Genomic DNA, 19,795 nt, shown 5'->3' with positions numbered 1-19,795 from the left:
ACGGTCCAAGATGGAGATCTTAAGGTTGTCAAATATGTAAGTGAAAGATATTTTTACTTCAAAGGTCATGATAAAAAGAAGTGTTGTCATAATGGAAGTTTCATGGGAACTTTTCAAATAATAGCTGGGTTTAATCCATTTTTGCTTAAGGTCTAGGAAAAAATGATAACATTTTAAAAAGTGACTTATTGGGGCACCTTGGTGGCTCAGTCGGTTAAGCATCTGACTTCAGCTCAGGTCATGATCTCACGGTCTGTGAGTTCAAGCTCCGCATCGGGCTCCATGCTGACAGCTCAGACAGCTTCGGATTCTGTCTCCTCTCTCTCTCTCTGTTCCTCCCCCGCTCACATTCTGTGCATTTCTCTCTCTCTCTTTCAAAAATAAACATTAAAAAGTAAATAAAAAGTGACTTATTTTACCAACACAATTTATGACAAATTAATTTAAATGATGGGGAAATGTCTTAAAGAGTGGTAGGTCAAATATATAACCAGACACCAAATAATAACATTATACATTCTATTCTGGATGTGACAAACTGATCAGTTGTCAATTATTGTGGATTACTCCCCTAATAGGAACTCCTATTAGCAATTTTTAACTTTTTCACCCAATCGAAAACATTTATCTGACTTTATTCAACAAGGTGAAAAACGATTTGAGCCATTTCAACCTGCAGTTGGGCATTTACAGTCACATGTCAGCACAGCTATTATGATGATTAGAACAAAGGGCTGCGTGCTCTTTAAAAACCACTGCAGCACATGAGCCATGCACAAATCATTACCTTGATTTTGTTAGAGGCAAGGCTGCCCTCAAAGCATCTGAGGTTAACTACTTCAAGAATCTGAGACTGTTGTGTATCTTATTTTCAGGTTCGACTACTATATGGAATCTTTTTTTCTTGATCTTTTAAACATATATGCCAAGTTGGATTTTTCCTTAAAGCATCTAACTATAATGAAATGGTCTGCCCATTATAAAAGTGTTCAAGCCTTGCAACACAGGCTCAAAGAAAATTTAAGGACTCTAAAATATATTTTCAATGACTCAAAAGACAAACCAAAACACAAATGAGATGTAAGAACTTATTCAACAGTTGATAAAACCCAAATATAACATTTTTAACTACAATTTAGAAAGACACTTTGGAACATTTCAATTAAAGATGTGATAAATTACAAACTCCTGATGTGGATGTATATAGTGGGCACCTTCTCAAGTCATTCGTAAATTTATTTTACTAAAGTACTGATAGAAAAATGAGGGTAAAAAATTAATAAATATGAAATTAAAGTGGTAAAGATGAGTGAGAAAATCAAAAGAAATTATCTTGACATTGAGAATTAAATAGTAATGATTTTTTTCAGATAACAAAGACAGTAATTGTCTAAAATGAAAAGATAAATTGCAAATGAAAGTAATAAATAGGCCCGTGAATTTTTTGATAATCAGTTTGTGAAGAAAATCATATAAGCTCATTAAAAATATTTAAATTTCTGATTTGACCTCAAGTTGACATAAATGAAGACAACATAAACTCGTAATACATGATTACAATAAGTGTGTGTGAGCGTGTATGTGTGTGTATAACCAACAATGAACTGCGAGGATGAAAAAAAAATTCTTCTGAACTATCAGTAATAAAAATCAAATACTGATCAACTATACCAGAGAAAAGACTAAATTATCTTCCTATTCTCTCTATAGAATATTACAAAGCCACCGTCATATAAAAGATGATTGAAGGGTACATAGCCATAAAATGTAGGGGAAAAAAACATGGAGAGATGTATCTGGTAGTTCACTAATAAAAATATTTTTTATTGTTGAGTGTGAGCCCTGCATCGGGCTCTGTGCTGACAGCTCAGAGCCTGGAGCCTGCTTCGGATTCTGAGTGTCCGTGTCTCTATCTCTCTCAAAAATAAACATCAAAAAAATTAATAAAAAATACTGTTTTAAAATTTTTCATTTGTAATTTGCAATATTTTTCAACTTTTAAAAATTGATAATACTGGTATTTCTTTCTTAGCCTAAAAAAATATTCACTTTGTACCTAATTTTGTATTTGTAACTATTATTCTTTTTAAGGAGCCACCCTTGCCAACTTGTATACATATAAGCTTCATGCCCCACATAATCTGATTTGTTCCTGTTATCATCATCTCTCCACCTAATTGACCTTTATCCATTCTTGTCCTCTTCTAATCTGTACACCATGCCACAGCATAAAGGATCTTATAAAATTCACATATGTTTTTTCTCCCCTATTCTTCCAGTGATTTCCCATTAGCTTTAGATGAAGACCAAAATCCTTAACATAGGATCTGGGTCCTGTCTACCTCTCCCTCTCCTTCTCTCCCTCTGCTCCAACTACACTGGCATCTTTTAGTTCTTTGAATGCACCACCTCAGGACCTTTGCACATACTGTACTGTGCCTAGGAGACATTCTACCACCGAACCATTCCATTAACAAGTCATCTCCTATTTAAACTTCACATGGACACTGAAAGTTTACTTCCTTAGCCTATCATAAATTCGGTCAGCCCCCCACCTCCTTAAATGCTCATTGCACTTTTTACTTTCCTTCACAAAATGTCTCCTTATTTGTAATAATACCCTTCTGTGATTATTAGATTGATACCTCTCTGCAACTAGATTGCAAGTTCCAGATGCCTAGCATTTGGAATAAAGTTGGCACCTAATTATAAAGTCTCTACCATCATACTTTATAATCTAGCCTTGAAATAAGAACAGTGATATAATCTTACAATTTGGGGCATGGAAGCAGGTTCTTTTTTTGTGCCAGAAGTCTTCCTGGAAGTCTTTGATTTCCTAGGAGTTATTCCACCAGCTTGCAAAATGAGCCCAGCTTGAGGCTGTTACCCAGTACCATGGCCATCTGGGAACTACTCTGACCAGATTCCCAGCATAATTTTTCTTGCAGTGGAACTTTACTTCACTTTGCAAAGATTCTCTTGCCTTCTGTAAATCTATTTAAAAAAAAAAAGGCAACGCTTCCTTTTGCATAAATCTTACAGTTGTACATGTGACATTTCGATGTATTTCCACAATTATTTTTACTTACAATAGGATAGTACTTAGAGAAAATACACTTTTTTAGGAGCCAGGGGGTACTAGTTGTTGTTCTGAATTGGAAATAAGCCTTGACCCTTCACCCTGCCAGGGATAATTCTGTTTTTATAGACTTCAACAGAGAGTTGAGATAAAGCTGTTCTAGAGCTACCACAGAAATATTTATAGTCCTAGTTTCATGGAATTTGTTCCCCCAAACATTACTTAATGTGGTTGGGTGACTGTTTCAGGGGTTTCGTTTTTGTTGAATATGCATATCCTCCAACAACCTCTAAGACGGCTTTCAAAAATTCACCGAAGACTATTAGGGTAAATATTAAAAAATTCACCAAGGAACATTAGGTTGTCAGGATATCTCTAAATCGTTTGCTTGTTTGAAATCATGTTATCAGCCGAGGCTTGAAATTAAGAATGCTAATCTGGTATCCAGCTCCAAATTTAGTAGGTGGGTGGTAGAGAACATTAGAAATGATTAACGCTAAGGCCATCAGCGAGTGTGGACTCGGAGATTAAATATGACAGAGCCGACTTCGCCCACCAGCTGATCGTACTATGCGTTAGGTTCATTTCTCTCTTCTCTTAATCGCTTACTGTGAGCTGATTCTCTCCTCCATTCCATCTTATCTTCTCTCCATTTTAAACCTTACACCAACCATTAAGCTTCACGTCCCCCGAGAACCCAACCCCAGCCTGAGAATGAAGCAAGTCCAGGTCCGGCTCTCGGACCTTTTTTTCGCCCACTTCCGGTTTCCGGCCGGGTGGTCCGTCCTCCCTCCCCTTCCGCCCGCAGTCCTACCCTATCGCTCTTCACGTGATTGCTCGGTGTGCTCCGCCTCCAGTCCCCGGCTCACGTGATCGTGCTAGGGGAGAAAACGCCTGACCCCAGCCCCGGGGCCTTTCCCGTGCAATCCCTTTCTTCCTGCAGGTCCTTCACCTCTTGCCTTTCAGACACCTGCGCCTCCCTCCGCTCGGTCCCGGGGCCGCCCCGGCGCCGTGTCCGCCATGTGTCTCCTGCCTCTGGCCCCAACTGGGCCCCGGCGGGACAACCCCCGTCACCTGCCTTCCTGCAGCCCAGCACTGCTGCTGCTGCTGCTGCTGGGCAGCTGCCTGGGGGTCTCTGGGGTGGCGGCGGGTTCTCGGAGGCCCAATGTGGTGCTGCTCCTCACCGACGACCAGGACGAAGTGCTCGGCGGCATGGTAACTCTTCTATTTCTGCCCCGCCCCTCCATCTCCCGGGCTGACCCCCAGTTTCCTTGCCCTCTTTCGCCGTCCCCACCCCGATTCCCTCAGCTGGCAGCTTTCCCCCCCCGGGAGAGGTTCGCTTTTGCCACGCCGGACCCCTTACGGAAGTTCAGGGGCTGCAGGACTCTATTTCCTCTTTCTCCCGCGTCTCTGTCTCGCGTCTGTTTGAGTAGACACCTGCACGCACCACACGGAGCTTCTAGTCTGGACCTTAGCGCTGCGGAGCTCGCGTTTACAGCTCAAAATGAACATGTGGACGCCAGTTAGGGATGGGCTGAGCCACCGAGGAGCAGGTGCTGGCTAAAAGCACGCAAACTTTTATTGCTCTTCTTTTGGTTTGAAGGATCAGAGGTCAAGTCCAGCCCTCTCTGTGAAGGACTTAGGCCACCTCTGAATTTGTCCCTGTGTACAATGTCTGTGCCTGATATTTATTTGTAAAATCAATGCCGAGATGAACTAATCCGGTAGGTAGGTTGTCAACTACTCAGGGAGCCTTTTGCCTCACAACAATCAAGAAAATTCAATTAGCCTGATTGAACACCTGGCTGCTGCATTGGCTACTGCTGTCCGTGTTCCATTTTAAATGTTTTGTCATGAGACTTCGTTCTTGCCCGGAATTCATTTTGCTTCTGTATCTTAGAGATCTGGAATTTATGACCTTCAGGAGCACTCAGCCAGCCCCCTAGTCATGGAGGCCCCAGAGAGTGGCTTTCCCAAGGCGCTTAAGTAGTTGAAACCCTCAGTGCTCTGATCCTGGGTATGGCTTTTTTTTTTTTTTTAAAGGTCTGCTTTCTTTTTTTCTTCCTTTCAGTTCTCTTGTTGCTTTCAGCTTAATGTTGAGACTATGAAAACACTTCAGGCAAGAGGTTCCTAATTTACACTGTGTGGGAATTCCCTACCTCACTGTCCTGCAGCTGACTGCAACCCATGAGTGAGTTGTGAAATCAGTTTAGTGAGTAGCTAACAGCATTTTTACTTTCCTGTGGAATAAAGTAGAATAGAAAATGTTGGTGTGGCACATGGGGCAAAGTATACAATCTATATGTATATTAAAGGGTTATGGATTAAGATGTTATTTCTTACTCAGGGGCTGTGTCCACAGCAATGAGACTCTTTTCTAGTTGATGTTTAAGATGCTTGCATTTTGACTCCATGCTTCTACCTGCCACATATGCCTCGTTGCCTTTTGGTTTCCACTCAGCCACATTGACATTGAAGAGCCTTGACTTAAATGCTCTCCTGGAATTTACTTTATTGTTTCCATTTCAACCACTGCTCTTACCCTTCTCACAAAATTCCCTTGAGGTATTTTGTCTAGGGGGCGCCTGGGTGGCTCCATTGGTTAAGTGTCCCAAGTCTTGATTTTGGGTCAGGTCATGATGTCACGTTTCCTGAGATCCAGCCCCAACATTGGGCTCTGCACTATCATTGCCGAGCCTGCTTTGGATTCTCTTTCTCCCTCTCTCTCTGCCCTTCTTGTGCACACTCTTGAGCGCGCACATTCTCTCTCTCAAAGTAAGTAAACATTAAAAAAAAATTTTTTTTAACGTTTTGTCTAGAAAAAGCAAGCCATCTCTGTAAAAAAAATTAGTAATAGCATAGTGACTAAAACAATTAAAAGGTCAAGCTTTCACATCTCTGGTGAAAACAAAACTTTATCACTAAAATGTAAGGAGTTCAGAATTGTCTTAGTTCTTAGGGACCACAGATGTGGTCTGTATATATGTGAGTTCTTTTTCCCCTAGCGTGTTGTGTTTGCTTCTCTAAACCAGTAGCAGATTCTTTTTTATAGGCGTTTGTACTAGAGAGACGAGCCAAAATGGAGTGGAGGGCACAAGTCAAATTTAATGCTTCCAACTCTCTGGAGTATTCTGGCTTCTCTTTTAGCCTTTTTCAGAATATTCTACCACTAGTTGTTAAAGAGGACTTGAAGGGAAAGCACTAAGACAATAACTGTTTGAAAACCTACTGGAGCCAGTTAAGAGTGTGAAGTATTAAACTTGTGCTTCAGGCATTACAGGAGTCCTCTGCTGTAGGTATTATCCTTTCCTTAAATAAGAGGAAACTAATACTGAGAGGGGGTTAAGTAACTTGGCCAAAGTTCACATAGCTAATAAGGGGCAAAATCTGGTGTCTTACCATCTCAGAGCCCCGTTTTTCTCCTATTCTAGAACAGTGTGGTAATAGTGACTTACCAGATGCCATTCCACGTGTCCACATCAGCATAGACACTTCTACCACAGATCAGAGATTCTTTAGATGATACTGAGGGGCACCGGTGGGGTCACGGAAATCCTTAATTTACATGTAAAAGTCTGTGTATTATCTTTTATGGAGATAGTGAAGTCTCTGACTCAAAAAAGATTGTGAATTGCGGCCACAGTTGGCAAAATAAACAGCTAGTCCACCAAACTAGCTCAGGTCAAAGGATTATAGCATTTGTGTGATTGTTGTTTCATGTAGAATCTTTTGGTCATCTTTGAAATAGCCTTTTCGGCATCACCTTTGACATTTCACTGTATTTGTTTACAGGTGTCATCTGTGGGACTTTGGGGTTTTTGCTTTGGGAACAGTTCCTATTTCTTGATTTTGCTTGAATGTTGTTATGGTGTGATGGACACAGTGTGCTTCACAGAGACACAGGTTGCTCTTTTGTAAAATCATTCACTCTGGAAAAAGTGACACTTGGTCGGAATTTCAAGGAAACGAGGGAAGGAGTCATGAAATGTAGGAGAAGACGGCATCACATGTTTGCTTTATTTAAACCAAAGAGGTCTTTAAAAGTGGTTGTTAAAAGAAAAATTAGCCATAGATTTTTTTTTTTTTAGAATTGTTAAAACTTTATTTCAGAGCAGCTATACACAGGAACCAAGAAAGTAAATGACTCCTTAGGATTTTTATGGAAGGGGTTTGCTTTGGATGAGTTAAAGTATAACACATCTACCTATATTCAGGTATAAGATTGGCTGCTGCTTCAACAGTACTGTACATCCTTTACCTGACCAGCCTTGCAGCTGTCTTTTCTTACATCTTAAGGCTCCATTTTAGTATTCAGATTAGCATGGACACACGTCTTCAATACAGTGTGGTGTCTTGTCTAGGATTTATTTGGGGCATCTGGGTGGCTTAGTCGGTGAAGCGTCCAACTCTTGATTTCAGCTCAGGTCATGATCGCACGGTTTGTGAGTTTGAGCCCGGCATGGGGCTCTGTGGTGACCGTGCAGAGCCTGCTTGGGATTCTCTCTCAGTCTCTCTGCTCCTCCCCTGTTCACACTGTCTCTTTCAAAAATAAATAAGTGAACTTTAAAAAAAATTAAAGGATTTGTTTGATGAAGCATAGATGATGGTTATCCCCACACTGGTGTTAACAGTATAAAAATTACGGTCCTTAATGTAAATGTCTTACTTCCAATAGAATCTGTGTTCCTGTGCAGCCTTGCATCGTCTGCTGGCTCCTGCCTGATGCTTTGACCTTGTCTAACACCACAGTCTCCTTTACTTGCTGTACTACTTCTGCCATATTCGCCTTCTTTCTATTCCTCACATGTGCCTCTTTCCTTTTCTGGCAGCCCTCCTACTTCCTATTCACTCAGCCTGAAAACACCTTCTCCTGGATCTTTGCCCGGCTGACCTCCTTGTCATGTGATGCTAAGCACCAAAGTTACCTGCTGAGAGAGGCTTCTCCTGACCACCCATCTAAAGTAGTTTCCCCCTTTCCTCCCACCAGCTGTAAGCACATCATCCTGGTTTACTCTGCTTGTAGTGCTTTTCACTGCCTGAAATGATTATTTACCCATTAGTTGAAGTCTCCAAGAATACAAAGGTCATGAGGGCAAGGACCTTCTGTCTTTGATCCATCATTGCCTAGATCAGTGCCTGACACACTGATGAATTATTAAGTGTTGAATAAGTAGGCTATAATCACACAGTGTAGGGGCATGTGGGTGGCTCAGTTGGTTAAGCATCTGGTTCGATTTCAGCTCAGGTTACGGTCTTAGGAATGTGAGGTTGAGCCCCACGTCAGGCTCTGTGCTGGGCATGGAGCCTGCTTGGGATTCTCTCTCTATCTCTGCCCCTCCACCACACGCACTCTCTCTCAAAAACAAAAAAATCACACAGTATAGTCTTACTATAAATCAGATACTCTTCAGGAGCTTTGCGTGTTGACCAGACAGTTTGAGGATTAAGTCCCATATAATCAACTCACGTAGTCCTTTTCCCCACTAACACTTTGTATTCTCATTTCTCCTCCCTGTGTCGTCATAACTCAGATTTTTCATCACACCAGGGTTTCAGTCAGCCCAGTATTCTTTACCTAAAGATAACCACCCAGTGATGTTTTGTGGGAGATCATAGCCAGTGACATTGCCTCTGAAGGTTAGCGAAGACCTTATATATTTGTAGCATTTCCTGGGAACCTGTTATGGATCTACTCATGAAATTATGAAAGGTCTTCTTGAATAAGTTAGAATTCTCATCCTTTCAAGTTTATGGGTCCCTTATATCTTTTACTATCTATAGAAATCAGTGGGAGAGAGTGATTTATATAGTATTGTAAACAAGACCCTTGTTAACATATATTTAGATTATTTTTAAGGAATTATTGCACAATAAGATATACTTGAACAGCACGGAATACGGTCTCGTATTTAAAAAGTACTTCAATAACATTGTGAACTGATTCATATAATACAACTAAACTGAGCCTCTTTTTGTCTGGAATCTGAATATTGTTAGTGTTCCTTTTATTTGTATTTAAATGACCTTCATACTTTTATCCTCACTCTAGGATTTGAGATTAATTGTTCTACTATTTGCCGCCTAGTTCAAGTCCTTACCTGAGGTGGTGATTGGTGTAGTGCACAGGGTTTTGAGCTTATATCTTAAAAGCATGATTTAGGCTCCACTACTGAATGTGTGATATTTGAGTCCTCTTCTGGCCTCAGGGCTTTATCTGGCCTTGAGAATCTAAGTGTTATTTCTGTTTTAAAGGGTGGAAGGCTCCTTTCATATCCTATCCCACAGTCTGCTTCTAAAGATGAATTAATGGAGATCTGCCCTATCTATCTTGTAAGGGGGCTGGTGACGAATGAGAGCACCAAAATTTCATCACATTAAAATCAGCATTGCTGGAATAATGCTGTCAGCTGTGAACGTTCCCTTCCTGCAAGCATTATGACCCCTCTGAACTTTTGCACAGGACATAACTGACTGTAACCAAACCTGTTTGGTTCATCTCAAGAATCACACAGGACTTTTGGTGGTTTCTTAGTGTCTGATGGAGCTGATAATTGCGAGTAAGATGCAAAAACCATGAGTTTTGGTCTGTGTGTTTTGTTTATTGGAGGAAATGGTTTAACAGATAATTATTTACTTTGCAGACACCACTAAAAAAAACCAAGACTCTCATTGGAGAAATGGGGATGACCTTCTCCAGTGCTGTAAGTTTTGAATTTAATTTTGTGAGACTTCCTGTTCATGTTCTAGGAAGAAACACTCTCTTTCGGGTAATCTAGTGTAATCTATGTGGTTTTTTTTCCTAGTTAGATGCCTGATTTAAAGGAAGAACCTTATTTAATGTGATTTAAATTCTTTTAATTGAAGCATTACTTTTTACTAATTGAACGTTAATTGTAGATATTGTCTGAGCCAGTTTGCTCTATAGCTCAGAACTAGAGAATTTTGTTTCAAAACGTCATTGTTGGAGGTTTGAAAATGGATGTTAGGAGTCATGTAACATTCATGCTATGTAAATTGCCTTGTGGTAAATGCTTGAAGGCCATGTTACAAAAGTCCAGTTAACCCTGATAGTCAAACCTGAGAAAGATAATAGCAACCAAACAAAACTGACATCTGTGTGTGTATGTATATTCACGTATGTGTGTACGTGAGGTACAAATATATACGTGTGTATAAAGACGGATGTAAAAATCCATAATAAAATACTAACAAAATTCAGGAACCATGCACATAACCCAGTAAGTAGTAGTCTAGCTTAGCAGGAAATCCATTAAACACCAGCACAGTGTTGTGTTTAAGAGCACAGAGCCTGGAGCTGGATCACCTAGTTTGAATGCCATCTCTACCTCTTTTCTACCTGTGTGACCTTGGGCAGGTTTCTGGCCCTTGGTCTCCCCACTTGTAAATGGGAGTACTAAATCCTATCTCAAGGTCTTTGTGATGTTAAATTAATTGGTACATGTAACACAGGCACTTGACTCATAGTACTACATAATGGTGGTTATTATACTGTCCACAAGATCAGTTATTATACTGTCAACAAGATCAGTAGTTGAAAAATGAAAAATGTGATGTTCATGTTAATAGATGCTTGAGAGTCCTCCGAAATTTAGCATCCTTTCCTGGTAGTTTATTACGCTGATAAAAGTGCATCCTTACTGTGTATTTCAAACAATGAGTATTTCAAACAATGAGTATTTCAAACAAATAGCATACGACGCCTTATAGCTGAGGTGAAAGACTCAAGAGCATTGCTGTTAGGAACGAGACAAGGGCATAATACTTGTCACTGAATGCTTTTCTGAACTGTCTGGTCATTGGTATCTTGTGGAATTAGTTGGAAGACTGGAAAAGACAAAATTATTATTTCCACTTCTTTGGATTTTTTACCTAGAAAACACGGAACTGTTGGAAAACTTTTTAAGTTAACTGAGTTTGGTAAAATAGAAATGAAAAAACAAAAATAACTTTCTTCTGTATAACCAGTTAGAGAAGTACTGGGGAGGAGAGAGAAAAGATCCCATTCATATAACAGACTCTAGGAATAGCTGTTGGTGGCCAGTAATAGTTAAGACCTATATAAATAAAGGTACAGAACTTCATGAGTGGTATAATAAAAATCTTTAATATGTAGATACACCCATCATTTTCTGTGGGAAGACACAAGATTAATTTATTCTGATCAGAATCCCAACAAGATTTTTTTTAGGCTGAATAAAGGGATTTCAGATTTATCTGGAAGTATAAGTAGGTTAGAACAATCAAGGTAATTTCTTAAAGGAAGACATTGCTCTTCCAGATAATAAAATGAAATATGAAGATACAGTAAACAGTGTGACATTGGCCAAAAAATAGGTCAGCAAACAAAAATGGGAAAGGAATCCAAGGGTTGCCAATGTAAAGATTACAGAAGTCAAATATCTAACAAAAGGCAAAAGTAAAAAATGGCAAGTATGTATTTGTAATGTGACTGAATCCTTCCTCAACTCAAATTTTATGTAACAAGAAGCTCATGCCCCAGGAGGAAAAAAATGTGCAAAGCTCGTGAACAAATCATTCACGTAAACATAATTGGTCAGTATGCATGTGGAGAATGTTCATCCTCACCAGTACTTAAAAATGCCAAATCCAATTTGAAAGGCCAAAGAAATGCTGAGTATTTAAACGAGATAATATGTAATTTTGGCAAGGGTGTGCTTGAATGAGCATTCCTTCCCTGCTGGTGCGAGTATAGGCTAGTATTACTCTCTGTAAAGTGGCTTGGTGATGTGTACTAAGACCTATATACAAATGTCGGGTAGAATGGGCTAAATTTATTGATGATAGATGCTAACAGCAATACAATTAGAGCAGAAAAACTATGTCCAGTGTCTTAAGTGACACAGGAAATGTATAAAACTACAGATTATCCTGAAAACTGAACCTGTGCCTCTCAGCTACGTTAGGTTCAAGCGATACTCTTTATCTTCGTTAAGACCCGGTTCCTACCTTGTAAATATTTCTTTGGCAGATGAGATTAAATCACTGTTATTCTGCAGCAAGAATCCAACTGCAAAAGAAATCTGTTCTCTTGGTTTGTTTTATCTGATTTATTGTCTCCATTATGTGACTTAAAGCAGCTCTGAAGTGTGTCATGTGTTTAAAAAAACAAAAACAAAAAAACCTCTATTCCATGGGAAACTAGAAATTCAAAGTTAGAGTATTGAACAGCTTTCTTTATCCTGTTTAGAAATGCTAAGAAATCCATCTTTCTTGTGTAACTGGGTTTTTTGCTTCTGTTCCCTTTGTAGTATGTGCCAAGTGCTCTTTGCTGCCCAAGCAGAGCCAGTATCTTGACGGGGAAGTATCCACATAATCATCACGTTGTTAACAACACTTTAGAGGGAAACTGCAGTAGTAAGTCTTGGCAGAAGATCCAAGAACCAAATACTTTCCCAGCAATTCTCAGATCAGTGTGTGGTTATCAGACCTTTTTCGCAGGGAAGTACTTAAATGAGGTATGTTAAATGATCTAGTTATTCCTTAAAAAAAAAAAAAAAGCCTTACAAATGTGAATTAACGTGATGCATGTTGTTTTTCAATTAGTATCCATTTGAGTCATGTTAAAATGTTTTTGGTAGATGTTTTCTTCTAATCTTCCCATTAAACAAGAATTTACTTACATGAACATATTTGCATGATTTGGGTACTATAGTTATTCTTCCTTTTTTTTTTTTTTTTTTTTTTTTTTTTTTTAAGTTTATTTATTTTCAGAGAGAGAGCAGGGGAGGGGCAGAGAGAGAGGGAGAGAGAGAGGATCCCAAGCAGGCTCTGCCCTGCCAGTGCAGAGCCCAATGCAGGGCTTGAACCCACGAACATGAGATCATGACCTGAGATGAAATCAAGAGTTGGAGGCTTAACCGACTGAGCCACCCAGGTGCCCCAGTAATTCTTCCTTTAAGTAGCCTGATAGCATTTATTTAAAAATGGCCCTATGACTGCTGCTGTCTGATGCATCTGCCCCTTTTTCTTTAAGAATTTTGCTTGTCATGTGGCTGTTTGTCATTTTTGTTTACATTTCCCCCTTTATCAAGATCAAAGTGAAGAATTTTTTCCTTCTACCATCTTTTCTGCATCGTAACAACTTAAGACAACCCATGTCCTAACCTGAAAAAAATGGGAACAATATGTGGAGAGATCAGTAATGAAGGGAAAGCACTCAGAGCCTGGGATATTGAGGCCATTAAAGCATATGACTATGTGGTTGATATGCTGGCCTCTCGTGCGCCTGGATGGAGAAATACCCCTTATAGCCTGCCAAGGCCAGATTCCATGGCCCCCACATTTACCACATTGGCCTTCGCTTTTAGAGTTCAAATTTAAAGGAAATATAGTTTATTTGAGTGTTTGGGTTGCCTCTTCTAGTAAAACTAGAAGAGGGGATGCAGGACAAAGAAAAGATGTGTATTTTCTTATACACTTTATCCATGGTTGCTGGAGATCCTAATATCTTATCTGAATTTTCTGTTCATTCTTTCCCTCCCTACAATAATTTAGAGAACTTGCAACCTTGTGAGTTTGAAAGAAGAAGAGTCTATTTAAAAAGAATCATGATAAATAAGTACAGTTACTAGGTTATCGAGATAAGGATGTGGAACATAAACAGAACATGTACTACTTTGCATATCAAAGATCATATAATGTATACAAAATTAGGAGAAATTCATTAAAATATGAAGATCTCTTAGGGCGCCTGGGTGGCTCAGTCAGTGAAGCGTCTGACTCTTGGTTTTGGCTCAGGTCATGATCTCACAGGTCGTTGGATTGAGTCCCCAGTGCAGAGCCTGCTTGGGATATTCTCTCTCAAAATAAATAAACATTTTTTTAAAAAATATGAAGATTTCTCAAGGATTCTTCCTTAAATGTAAGGCAGTAGTAAACCTTGTCAAGGAAAAAAGGGATGATTCTATGGTTATTTATTCATCTCCTCAAATAAGTTGAGCTCCAAAAGTAGATTTCATCATCAGCACAACAAGTTGTAGGCTGAGAGCTCATAATATTATTTTGGCCTTGAGAGCCACAAGGTTAGTTGGAGTATTCAGTCTATGCCATCAATAGCTCAGGAAATGAACCCTGTGGTGTAAGCCACGTGGACTTTTTCTGGAAAGGGCCAGAAGTAAATATTTTAGGCTCTGCAGGCCATGTCTTTTTTGTGATGACAGAATTCTCTGCCCCCACTCCCCATCCCCTTACCTATGGGGGATATTTTCCCAGACCCCCGATGGATGCCTGAAACTATGGATAGTACTGAACCTTATATGTACTATGTTTTTACCTGTACATATGTACCTGTGATAAAGTGTAGTTTATAAATTAGGCACAGTAACAGATTAATAACGGCTAATAAAAGAACAGTTATAGCAATATGATGCAGTAAAAGTTATGTGAATATGGTCTCTCTCAAAATATCTTATTGCACTGTACTTACTCTTCTGGCGTGATGTGAAATGATAAAATACTACGTGATGAGATGAAATGAGGTGAATGACGTAGGCATTGTGACATAGTGTAAGGGGGGGACTTCTGTATTTGACTCTGCTGTTGTAGCATGAAAGCAACCATACACATTATAAAAATCAACAGTGAGTGCAGCTGTGTTCCAATAAAAGTTCATTATCACTGACATTTCAATTTCATGTAACTGTCACATGTCACAAAATACTCCTCTATTGTTTTTGTATTTTTTTAATGTTTGTTTATTTTTGACAGAGTATGAGTGGGGGAGGGGCAGAGAGAGAGGGAGACACAGAATCTGAAACAGGCTCCAGGCTCTGAGCTGTCAGCATAGAGCCCGACGTGGGGCTCGAACTCACAGACCGCGAGACCATGACCTGAGCCGAAGTCGGATGTTCAATCGACTGAGCCACCCAGGCGCCCCTGTTTTTGTATTTTAAAGGTTTTTTTTTTTCTTTTTCTAAATGTTTATTTATATTTGAGACAGAGCAGAGAGAGAGGAAGACAGAATCCAAATCAGGCTCCAAGCTGTCAGCATAGAGCCTGGCATGGGGCTTGAACTCATGAACAGTGAGATCGTGACCCAAGCCAAAGTCGGACGCTTAACGTGCTGAGCCACTCAGGTGCCCCTATTTTTGCATTTTTTAATGGTTGGAAAAAAACTCCCAGCTTGCTGATCATATAAAACAGTTGGCAGGTTAGATTTGACCTAGTGGCCATTAGTTTGCAAACTCCTTCTTCAGAAATTCCTAGGATTATATTCTTTACTTTTTGACTGGTTTATGTGTTTGGGAAAATTGAGCATCTACCATGTTTCAGTTTTTATATCTATTCATTTTTGAGAGATACAGTCGAGCAGGGGAGCAGCAGAGAGAGGGAGACACGGAATCTGAAACAGGCTCCGGGCTCTGAGCTGTCAGCACAGAGCCTGAGCCTGATGCGGGGCTCGAACTCCCAAACCATGAGATCATGACCTGAGCTGAAGTCGGATGCTTAACTGACTGAGCCACCGAGGCACCCCACATCTATCATGTTTCAGGCACTGATCTAAAAAGATTTCTAGGGGCGCCTGGGTGGCTCAGTTAAGCGGCTGACTTTGGCTCATGTCATGACCTCACAGTTCGTGAATTCAAGCCCCGTATCAGGCTCTGCACTGACAGCACGGAGCCTGGAGCCTGTTTCGGATTCTGTGTCTTCCTCTTTCTCTGTGTCCCTCTCCCACTGGTGCATGCTTGCTTGCTCTGTCTCTAGTAAATAAATAAACATTTTAAAAAATTAATAAAATTAAATGTGCCCATCTTTTAAAAAATTAAAATAGAGTAAAAAGATTCTAAAAGTTTCCTTTCTTTCTGATCTGGTCATGTCTAAGGATTTCTGATGCCCCACTTGTCTTGCTTTTCAGTATGGAGCCCCAGATGCAGGTGGACTAGAGCATGTTCCTCTGGGCTGGAGTTACTGGTACGCCTTGGTGAGTGATTACTGAAGTCATTGGCAATTACATGCAGCCCTACAGATGTGAAATATATTTACTCTCTAATTTAGTTCTGATTTTTCACATAAATTGCTTTGTGTTTATGAGTAGCTATTTTATCTCCTTAAAACAAAGTCTGTTTTAAGTCACTCCCTGCAGGATATTTTTCCTGCATCACACAGAGTTTAACTACATTTTGCTGTTCTACCTGACCTACTTGTGGCATTTTAAACTAGGACATGTTATTGAAACTATGTTAGTAGTTCATAAAACTTCAAAGAATCCGATTCAGTATTGAGATAATGTAAAATCCGATTCAGTATTGACTTAATTGCCTTTTTTTTTTTTTTTTGATGTCCTATCACTGATTAAACAGTATAGGTTAGCCCAGCACGATTTTGACTTTTGTTTGGGGTGCTGACCTCATAACAACTTTTACTTTCCTGTCTTAATAGGAAAAGAATTCTAAATACTATAATTATACCCTCTCTATCAATGGGAAGGCACGAAAGCATGGTGAGAACTACAGTGTGGACTACCTGACAGATGTTCTGGTGAGTTACTGAAGCCCTGTCCTTGCAGGTTTGTTTTACAAATGATCGAAGGCTCTGCCTAGGAAACCTTTGGGTTTGGTCATATTGAGTAATGCGAATGAATAATAACTTCTTTTAACTGCCAAGGAATATTTCCAACTGATTAAAAACTCCTGAGGGTATTTTTCTTTGCATATAAACCAGGCTCAAAGCTAATGTTCCTGAAATTCCACCAACAAATCCCTTTTCCAAAGGCTAATCTCTAAGACTATAGAGATTACTTTGAAGAGGTTTTATTTTAGAGGTTTTTACTCTTGACCCCCGTTTCACTCACCAGCTATGAGATGGCAGCTTCACCATGAGGGTGGGGAGATAGGGATTGGGAGTTCTTAAGGCATTGTGTATTTATATATCAAAATTACTGAAACTGGGTGAATTTAGGACTTTCCTATCTAAGGTGTTTCTAATGATACCCCTCCATAGAGTATTCATTCAGCAAATATTTGAGACCCCAGCATAACATGTGTTCAGTAGATGAAGCAGAGTCCCTCTTGGTAACCTGTTAGAGAAATAAGGCAGGGTATGGGGGTTACTTAGATAACACTGACAGGTGAGATTGAGCTGTGCACATCAGGAGAGAGGTTGCCGCAGACAGAGGGAACAACAAGTGTGAGGGCCCTGAGGCAGGAGTATGCTTGGCATGTTGGAGAAACCACAGGCTTCTGACAGGGCTCAAGCAGGTGGGTGGGATGGTAAAAGGAAATCAATGCAGTCAAGTATCCTTTGACTTTAGTGATGGGGATAAATGAAAACATAACAACTAGAACAATTTTTTTTTTTTTAAGTTTATTTATTTTGAGAGAGAGAGCGAGTGAGCAGGGGAGGAGCAGAGTGAGAAGGAGAGAGAGAATCGCAAGCAAGGTCTGTGCTGTCAGTGCAGAGCTCAATGCGGGGCTCAAACTCACGAACCGTGAGATCGTGACCTGAGCTGAAGTCCAGAGTTGGATGCCTAACCGACTAAGCCAGGCACCCCTCAACTAGAACAATTAAAAGCATAACATGTATGTGAGATGTTTTCAGTTTCGTGATGTATCTCCAGATAAGCAAATGAAAAATATAAGTCAACATAAATTCAAAACCTGGTGTTTGTATTTGGATTTAATGTTGTTCATACAGCTTAGCTGCTTTCACTGGCATAACTTACGATATCTATGCTCTGTGTATTTTTTTTTTATTTTTATTTAAAAAAAATTTTTTTTTTTAACGTTTATTTATTTTTGGGATAGAGAGAGACAGAGCATGAACGGGGGAGGGGCAGAGAGAGAGGGAGACACAGAATTGGAAACAGGCTCCAGGCTCTGAGCCATCAGCCCAGAGCCCGACGCGGGGCTCGAACTCACGGACCGCGAGATCGTGACCTGGCTGAAGTCGGACGCTTAACCGACTGCGCCACCCAGGCGCCCCTATGCTCTGTGTATTTTTTATAAGATTAAAGTAACTTATCCACCTGTCCCACTGTTGTGAATTAGGTTGACTCTTTTTGTATTCTTCAAGGTATCAAAGGAACACTCTAAGCTGTTTTAATATAAGCTAATACTTGAATGGCCAAAGTACTATTTCTTTTCTTATGGGAAGCATAACAGTCTTTAGATCATGTAAAATCATTAGGATCTTCATTCCTTTCTTAGGATGGTATATCTTTACATTTTTTGAATAAGTATTGCCTGAAACCCAAATATTTGTTCTAACAACACACTTGTAAGTAACTGTGACATAGGTTATGTTTCGATTAAGATTGTTAAAATTTTTAAGATTGCTTAAAAGTGAATATGACCGTATACTTCCTGTTTACCTGAGAACAAGCATCTCTCAGGTCCTCAACTGGTGGATAGGGTAGATGATGATGGATTTTATGTATCTCAGGCTAATATCTCTTTGGGCTTCCTGGACTACAAATCCAACTCTGAGCCATTCTTCATGATGATCTCCACACCAGCACCACACTCGCCTTGGACAGCCGCACCTCAGTACCAAAAGACCTTCCAGAATGTCTTTGCACCAAGAAATAAGAACTTCAACATCCATGGAACGGTAGCTTCCCCCAATCCTTGAATTAAACCATACTCAATATAAGTAACTTGTCAGGGAGCCATTGAGCCAGTAGTCAGTTTTCCTTCCAGGTCTTTTTTTTTTATGAAATTTATTGACAAATTGGTTTCCATACAACACCCAGTGCTCATCCCAAAAGGTGCCCTCCTCAATACCCATCACCCACCCTCTCCTCCCTCCCACCCCCCTCCTTCCAGGTCTTTTAAAGGTAATTGTACCTGTCTCAAGTACAAGAGATAGTGTAAACTTACTTCTGAAGTACGGATAAGCTTCCTGCCTCATGTGCAGTTAGCAGCTGGAGCATGCACAGGGAATATTAAAGAAATGCCATCTTTCCTGACTACAGGCTCTCTTGATAATTTTTTTTTAATTTTTTTTTTTAATATTTATTTTTGAGAGACAGAGATAGAGCATGAGCAGTGCGGGAGCAGAGAGAGAGAGGGAGACACAGTATATGAAGCAGGCTCCAGGCTCTGGGCTGTCAGTACAGAGCCCGATGCGGGGCTCGAACTCCCCAACCATGAGATCGTGACCTAAGCCAAAGTCAGACACTTAACCGACCGAGCCACCTAGGCACCCCACTCTCCTGATGATTTCTGTGCTGGTTCTCCTCAATGTCTGAGGCACATCCGTTGGGGCTGAGCTAGGCCTGCAGCAGCCTCCTATGGGTGGCCCTCACCAGGCCTGAGGCATGGGAAGGAGGGGGTGACTTAGTGCAGAATGATTGGAAGGGGAAGTTGAATGGAGAAATGAGCCAGAGCAGGGAATATAATTAAGGACCACAACCTAAATATTTGCTTTATATGCAGGATACTTATACATTCCTTGGCACAGGGGATAGGCAGTTCACTGATTCAGAGACAGAGTGCTCAACTGCCTCCTGTGTGTTACCCGGAAATCTTCATTGTTTGTGAACCGGTAGACAGAATGAGTCTTAGAGTAGACTCAGCATTACCGTTTTCTAGCTAAGTGACCTGAACGTGAGCAAGATGCTTCACTTCTGCTTTTCTGTCTAAAGTGGGACATGCTCATTCCTCACGCAGCTGCTATATGGATTAAAGAACCTAGAAATGAGTAGCATGTTGCCTGGCACATTGTAGGCAAATGCTT

At 40.2% G+C, this 19,795-nt stretch overlaps 1 protein-coding gene across 1 annotated transcript in view; it reads left to right on the top strand.

Annotated features, from left to right (window-relative positions):
• Positions 1-3,867: 3,867 nt before the first annotated feature.
• The window catches only part of GNS (glucosamine (N-acetyl)-6-sulfatase), a 57,035-nt gene continuing 41,107 nt past the window's right edge, over positions 3,868-19,795 (top strand). The window contains exons 1-6 of the mRNA XM_043562951.1: positions 3,868-4,294; positions 9,721-9,780; positions 12,370-12,576; positions 15,975-16,040; positions 16,499-16,597; positions 18,500-18,667. Coding sequence (XP_043418886.1) covers positions 4,100-4,294; positions 9,721-9,780; positions 12,370-12,576; positions 15,975-16,040; positions 16,499-16,597; positions 18,500-18,667 — 795 coding nt within the window. The 5' untranslated portion in view covers positions 3,868-4,099. The remainder of the gene's footprint in view (positions 4,295-9,720; positions 9,781-12,369; positions 12,577-15,974; positions 16,041-16,498; positions 16,598-18,499; positions 18,668-19,795) is intronic.

Source organism: Prionailurus bengalensis, chromosome B4 (genome assembly GCF_016509475.1).
Source record: "Prionailurus bengalensis isolate Pbe53 chromosome B4, Fcat_Pben_1.1_paternal_pri, whole genome shotgun sequence".
NCBI classification, from domain to species: Eukaryota; Metazoa; Chordata; class Mammalia; order Carnivora; family Felidae; genus Prionailurus; species Prionailurus bengalensis.
This window is presented reverse-complemented; position numbering and strand designations above follow the sequence as displayed.